The 7,204-nt window shown below is 40.3% G+C and overlaps 1 protein-coding gene across 2 annotated transcripts in view; it reads left to right on the top strand.

Moving 5' to 3' along the window:
- ATP6AP2 (ATPase, H+ transporting, lysosomal accessory protein 2) overlaps positions 1–3,626 on the top strand; it is a 34,887-nt gene extending 31,261 nt beyond the window's left edge. For both annotated transcript variants that reach the window (XM_011980174.1, XM_011980173.1), the window contains one exon: positions 2,550–3,626. In XM_011980174.1, the coding sequence (XP_011835564.1) occupies positions 2,550–2,744 (195 nt within the window). In that variant the 3' untranslated portion in view covers positions 2,745–3,626. The remainder of the gene's footprint in view (positions 1–2,549) is intronic.
- The last annotated feature ends 3,578 nt before the right edge of the window (positions 3,627–7,204 follow it).

Consider the following 7,204-nt stretch of genomic DNA (forward strand, 5'->3'; position numbering starts at 1 on the left):
ACAACCTCCACCTCCCAGGTTCAAGTGATTCTCCTGCCTCAGCCTCCCGAGTAGCTGGAATCACAGGCGTGCACCACCATGCCTGGCTAATTTTTGTACTTTTAGTAGAGATGGGGTTTCACCATGTTGGCCAGGCTGGTCTTGAACTCCTGGCCTCAAATGATCTGTTCACCTCAGCCTCCAAAGTGCTGGGATTACAGGTGTGTTACCTTGCCCAGCCTATGAGATTTCTTTTTAGGGTGATAGAAATGTTCTAGAATTAGATTGTGGCGATGACTATGAAACCACTAAAATTCCTTGACTTGTACACTTAAAATGGGTAGGAAAAAGAACCTGTTTATCAAAAAAAAAAAAAAAAAAAGGAAAGAAACAAAGAGGTCTTCATGGGCATGAAATCCTTTAATGTTTGCCTCAGCTCTGAGCTCCCCGCAGGTAAATATGCATGTCTGTGTACCCATTCTCTCCTACAGTTGAAATCACTCTCTTCCATTAGTTTAAGGAGACAGTTGGGAGTTTAAGGAACATTTACTGAGTACTCACAACGTGCCAGGTGCTGGGGCTGTAGGGACAAATAGATCTCAGTTACATTTTCTTTTTCATTCTTACTGCCAGGCACCCTGCCCCCATTTCTCCCACCTCATTTGGCTGCTGCCTCCTAATTTGTCTGGACTCATCTGTCTCTGTCCCAGCTGGCTCCTCCCAAATCCATCCAACACATTGTTATCAAAGTTATCTTTTTTTCTTTTCTTTTTTTGAGACAGGGTCTCGCCCTGTCCCAGGCCGGAGTGCAGTGGCACAATCATAGCTCATTGTAGCCTCAAACTCCTGGGCTCAGGTGATCCACCTGCCTCAGCCTCCTGAGTAGCCAGTTCTATAGGCTTGAGCCACCACACTCAGCTAATTTTTTATTTTAATGTTATCTTTTTAAGACAAACCTGATCATGTCACTCACTTTCTGCCTAAAGCTTGTCAATGACTCCTTATTGCCCAGAGGCTCATGTCAGATTTTCTGTAGCTTCCCTGCTTCTAGCTTCATCTCCTGCTGTGTTCCTACTTTTAAAATTCTCTAGCCAGAATGAATATTTCCCAAACTGTGCCTTTGTCAGAATGAATTCAGTTTCCCAAACAATGTTTTTACACAGCTCTGTATTTTAAAAAAAGTCTTAAGTAGATCATACATACATAAGTATATAACATATTTAATACTAGTTATTTAAATAATAAAAATAATAACACTTTATAGCTCCATTTTCACATGGCTATAAAGAACTACCTGACACTTGGTAATTTATAAAGGAAAGAGGTTTACTTGACTCACAGTTCCACATGGCTGGGGAGGCCTCAGGAAACTTGCAATCATGGCAGAAGGGGAAGGGGAGGCAGGCACCTTTTTCACAAGGTGGCAAAAGAGAAAGTGCCACACTTTTAAACCATCAGATCTCATGAGAACTCACTATCATGAGAACAGTATGGGAGAAACTGCCCCCATGATCCAATAACCTCCCACCAGGTCCCTCTCTCGACACATGGGGATTACAAATCAAGATGAGATGTGGGTGGGGACACAGAACCAAACCATATCAATAGCTTAAGAGAATGCTTGCTCCTTTGAAGCTCCCTATTTTCTCCCTCTACCCTCCCTCATCCAGAGGTAACTGCTGTCCTGGATATCATGTTAATCCCTTGCTTTTCTTTACAGATTGACTGCATATGTATTTGTCCTTAAACAGTGTTGTTTGGTTTTGCCTGTATTTGAATTTTATATAAATGGAATCATACTACATGTATTTTTCTGTGTTCTTTGTTCAGTATTCTTTTTAAGATTCACTCAGGCGGACAAATGTAGCTGTAGTTCAGTCATTTTACTGTTACATATTCTGCTGTAGGGATATACCACAATTATCCATTCTGTTGATGACTTTTTTTTTTTTTTTTTTTTGAGACAGAGTTTTGTTCTTGTTGCCCAGGCTGGAGTGCAATGGCACGGTCTCGGCTCACTGCAACCTCCACCTGCCGGGTTCAAGCAATTCTCCTGCCTCAGCCTCCTGAGTAGCTGGGATTACAGGCACCTGCCATGCCTGGCTAATTTCATATTTTTAGTAGAGACGGGTTTTCACCATGTTGGCCAGGCTGGTCTGGAACTCCTGACCTCAGGTGATCTGCCCGCCTTGGCCTCCCGAAGTACTGAGATTACAGGCGTGAGCCACTGTGCCCGGCCTTTTTGATGATATTCTTATACATGTCTCTTGGTACACATATAGAAATTTTCCCTAGCGTATGGACTTACTGGATCACAGGATATGCACACCTTCAACTTTATTAGGTATTGTCAAAATTTCCCAAGCATTTGGACTGGTTTATACTTCCACCATCAGTGCAAGTGTCTTGTCCACGAAGGCGCTCCTTCTTGCTTCCTCTTAGTATAAGTAGCTGTTATGCCACTTATGAAGAAATGTTTGTTAGACAAATGAATCACAGCCACTAGACTGGGATAATTTCCTATCTTAAAATTCTTCCCTCTTGATTTTTCTTTCTTTTCTATATTGTAGAAGAACCCAGCAAGTCCCTATAACCTTGCATATAAGTATAATTTTGAATATTCTGTGGTTTTCAACATGGTACTTTGGATAATGATCGCCTTGGCCTTGGCTGTGATTATCACCTCTTACAATATTTGGAACATGGATCCTGGATATGATAGCATCATTTATAGGATGACAAACCAGAAGATTCGAATGGATTGAACGTTCCCTGTGCCAGAATTAGAAAAGAGGGTTGGAAATTGGCTGTTTTGTTAAAATATGTCTTTTGGTGTGCTTTAAAGTAGATAGTATACTTTACACTTACAAAAAAAAATCAAATTTTGTTCTCTATTTTGTGTGTGCCTGTGATGTTTTTCTAGAGTGAATTATAGTATTGATGTGAGTCCCACTGTGGTATAGATTCCATAATATGCTTGAATACTATGATATAGCTATTTAATAACATGATTTCATTATGTTTAATGAATTTGGAAATATGTACTGAAAGAAATGTAAAACATTTAAAATAGCTCATGTTATTATGGAAAAAAGTGCACTGAATTTATTAGATAAACTTATGAATGCTTAACTTCTTTACACAGCATAGGTGAAAATCATATTTGGGCTATTGTATACTATGAACGATTTGTAAATGTCTTAATTTGATGTAAATAACTCTGAAACGGGAAAAGGTTTTTAACTTAGAGTGGCCCTAAAATATGGATGTGCTTATATAATCACTTAGTTTTGGAACTGTATCTGAGTGACAGAGGACAGCTGTTTTTTAACCCTCTTCTGCACGTTTGTTGACCTACATGGTCTAGTATGGATACTAAAAATACTACATTGATCTAAGAAGAAACTAGCCTTGTGGAGAATACAGATGCTTTTCATTATACACACAAAAATCCCCAAGGGGCATTTTGAGGCATGAATATAAAACATTTTTATTTCAGTAACTTTTCCCCCTATGTAAGTTACTGTGGTTTGTGGTACAACTTCATTCTATAGAATATTAAGTGGAAGTGGGTGAATTCTACTTTTTATGTTGGAGTGGACCAATGTCTATCAAGAGTGACAAATAAAGTTAATAATGATTCCAAATTTGTGTCATTGCAGTACTAAATCTATTTTATATCGTAAAAACCTAACAAAATAGGCTTCTCTTTCATCAGGATTGGCTGTTTTGTTGTACAGATGATTTCATGCTGTTTCTTTTACATTTGTTTATTCTCACTGCCTCTTGAGATTTAGTACTAATGTAAGGAAGGCATTTTAATTACCATTCTTGTTACTGAATTTATATAAAATATATGAGAAGTTCATACTTTATGTAGGAAAGGGTTACATTTTTCTATAGCTTTTTTTTTTTTTTTTTTAATTAAAAACATTTTAGAGACCAGTCTTGCTATGTTGCCAGGCCGAACTCCTGGCCTCCAGTGATCCTCCCACCTCAGCCTCCCCAGTAGCTGGGATTACAGGTGTGCACCACTGCACCCGGCTCTGTAGCGTTTTTAAAGATGAATAAGCAACTAATTGGTTAGAATATGAAGGACTGTTTCAGATAAAGGTTTAAGGTAACAATTTGTTTTCTTTTTCAAAAAACAGAATCTTTAACTTCATAATTATATAGCAAGATTATTTTAGTACGAGCATTGTAGCCCTGACCCTGGGATCCTTCCTTGTATTTAGTATTAGCTGTTTCTGCATCTTCTTTGCAAAGATCATCAAATTATTTATAAATAGCATTGAGTTTGGCAGGTTTGAGAAGGTAGGGTATATTTAGTTGTCACTTACTGCAAGATGCCCTTGACAATTACAGTTTCAAACCTCCATAGAGTGGAGGAAATGTTGGTTTTCTTTTTGCCTCTCATTGAAGTATAAATAATTGTAGGGAAACTGATACTCAGCTTCACAGGGAAGAAAAACTGCGTTGTTCTAAAATCACTCTTCCATCCCTACTTCCTACCAGAGTGATGGGGGTGAGGGTTTTTCAGCTGTTTATCACCAAAACAGTTCCCACTCTGACCCCATGGAACGCAACACGGCCTAAGTGTAGGGAGCAGGAACCTATCATGCTGCAGGGTGGTTAGAATCCACTTGTCTTTCACAACTTTCTTATATAAACATTGCCAGAGATGTTAGATTGTTATGATTATGAAATAAACCAATGCCTTTGTAATTTAAAACTGAGACTTTTAAGTTCTAAGGGAAGAAAAAAATTAATTACATGACAGCACTAATCTGTATAGGGTAAATGGCATCAGCATCCTTCTATCTATGTTAGGCAGAGAGCAATTCATTAAAATAAATGTTCTGCCAAGATTATTATACCTGTTGCTGATGATTTGCTCTTAAATTAAGTCTAATTTGTTCAGGAACATAAATCACAGTGTCGATTTGTGTGGGAGGCAGAAAAGGCAGACTCATGGCAGATGATTCCACTGACAAAGAGAAAACCCAATCACTTTAAATCTCATTGGTGGACTGTTCCGGGTTTATAAAATATCTGAGATTCTACATATGCAGATATTGCTTATGGCCTAATTCTATTAGGAATAATATACAATTGATTTTTATTTTCTTTGGTTATGTGTTTTTTTGAAGGAATAATCTGAATCCATTTTCACTGATACCAAGTAATATGGAAACTGTAAATGTACTTTTTTTTTTTTTTTTTTTTTGAGACTGTAATCTCACTCTGTTGCCCTGGCTGGAGTGCAGTGACACAATCACAGCTCTACAGCATCAACCTCCTGGGCTCAAACTATCCTCCCACCTCAGCCTCCCAAGTAGATGGGACCACAGGCGTGTACCACCACACCTGGCTTATTTCTTGTAGAGATGGGGTCTCTATGTTGCCCAGGCTAGTCTTGAATTCCTGGGCTCAAGCAATCCTCCAGCCTCAGCCTCCCAAAGTGTTGGGATTACAGGCATGAGCCATTGCGCACCCAGCCTAAACTTAACTTTGTTAGGGGGATAGAGTCTCACTCTGTCGCCCAGGCTGGAGTGCAGTGGCGCGATCTCGGCTACTGCAACCTCTGCCTCCCAGGTTCAAGTGATTCTCCTGCCTCAGCCTCCCAAGTAGCTGAGATTACAGGCACCTGCCACGATGCCTGGCTAATTTTTGTATTTTTAGTAGAGACAGGGTTTCACCATGTTGGCCAGGCTGATCTCGAACTCCTCCTGGTCTCAAGTGATCTGCCTGCCTCAGCCTCCCAAAGTGCTGGGATTACAGGTGTGAGCCATCACGCCCCACTCTAAACATTTTTATTTTATTTTATTATTTTTGAGACACAGTCTTGCTCTGTCGCTCAGGCTGGAGTGCAGTGGCACAATCTTGGCTCACTGCCGCCTCCACCTCCTGGGCTCAAGTGATTGTTGTGCCTCAGCCTCCACGAGTAGTTGGGACTATAGGCGTGCATCACCACGCCTGGCTAATTTTTGTATTTTTTGATAGAGACAGGGTTTTGCCCTTTTGGCTAGGCTGGTCTTGAACTCCTGACCTCAAGTGATCTGCCTGCCTCAGCCTCCCAAAGTGCTGAGATTACAGGCATGAGCCACCACGCCCAGCCAGTGGTATTCCTTCTAAAAATACATAACCTGAATTTAATCATGAGCAAACATCAAACAAACCAAAACTGAGGGACGTCCTATAAAATAACTGGCCAATACTTTTCAAAGGTAGACTGTGTCAGATGAAAGGAGACTAAGGAAACATGATATTACAATGAGTGCTTAATAAATATAAACTACAATCTTAGTACTAAACTCAAGGAACTCTGCTTGGACCCAGCATTGCGCCATTGATATGTGCTAGCCAGTTTCTTGCAAGCAACAGGAACAAACTTTGGTTAAATTTTGCTAGTTGTCTTGCTAATGCCCTTTTACTAGACCAGGGTCCAGTCCAGGAGCACTCATTGTAATATCATGTTTCCTTAGTCTCCTTTCATCTGACACAGTCTACCTTTGAAAAGTATTGGCCAGTTATTTTATAGGACGTCCCTCAGTTTTGGTTTGTTTGATGTTTGCTCATGATTAAATTCAGGTTATGTATTTTTAGAAGGAATACCACTGGCTGGGCGTGGTGGCTCATGCCTGTAATCTCAGCACTTTGGGAGGCTGAAGCAGGAGGATCACTTGAGTCCAGGAGTTCAAGACCAACCTGAACAACATTGGGAGACCCCGTCTCTACAAAAATTAGCCGGGCGTGATGGTGCATGCCTGTGGTCCCAGCTACCCAGGAGACTGAGGCGGGAGGATCACTTGATCCCGGGAGGTTGAGGCTGCAGTGAGCCAAGATCATGCCACTGTACTCCAGCCTGGGCAACCCTGTCTGGAGTGACACTCTGTCTCAAAAAAAAAAAAAAGAAAGAAAGAAAGAAAAAAGTAGTAGTATTCTGTTCTTACTGTTTGTGTAAGACAGGAAATAAGGACACGTGCATATACAGGTTGACTACCCCTTATCTGAAATGCTCGGGACCAGATGTGTTCCATATTTCAGATTTTCTTGGACTTTGGAATCTGGTTGAGCATCCCCAATCTAAAATTCCACAATCAGAACTGCTTCGATAAGCATTTCCTTCATGTGTCATGTCTCAAGAAGTTTTGGATTTTAGAGCATTTTGGATTTCAGCCTTTAGATTTGGGATGCTCAACCTGTATCTTCTTACTTTTGTAAA

The sequence above is a fragment of the Mandrillus leucophaeus genome, unplaced genomic scaffold (assembly GCF_000951045.1).
Source record: "Mandrillus leucophaeus isolate KB7577 unplaced genomic scaffold, Mleu.le_1.0 Scaffold209, whole genome shotgun sequence".
NCBI classification, from domain to species: domain Eukaryota; kingdom Metazoa; phylum Chordata; class Mammalia; order Primates; family Cercopithecidae; genus Mandrillus; species Mandrillus leucophaeus.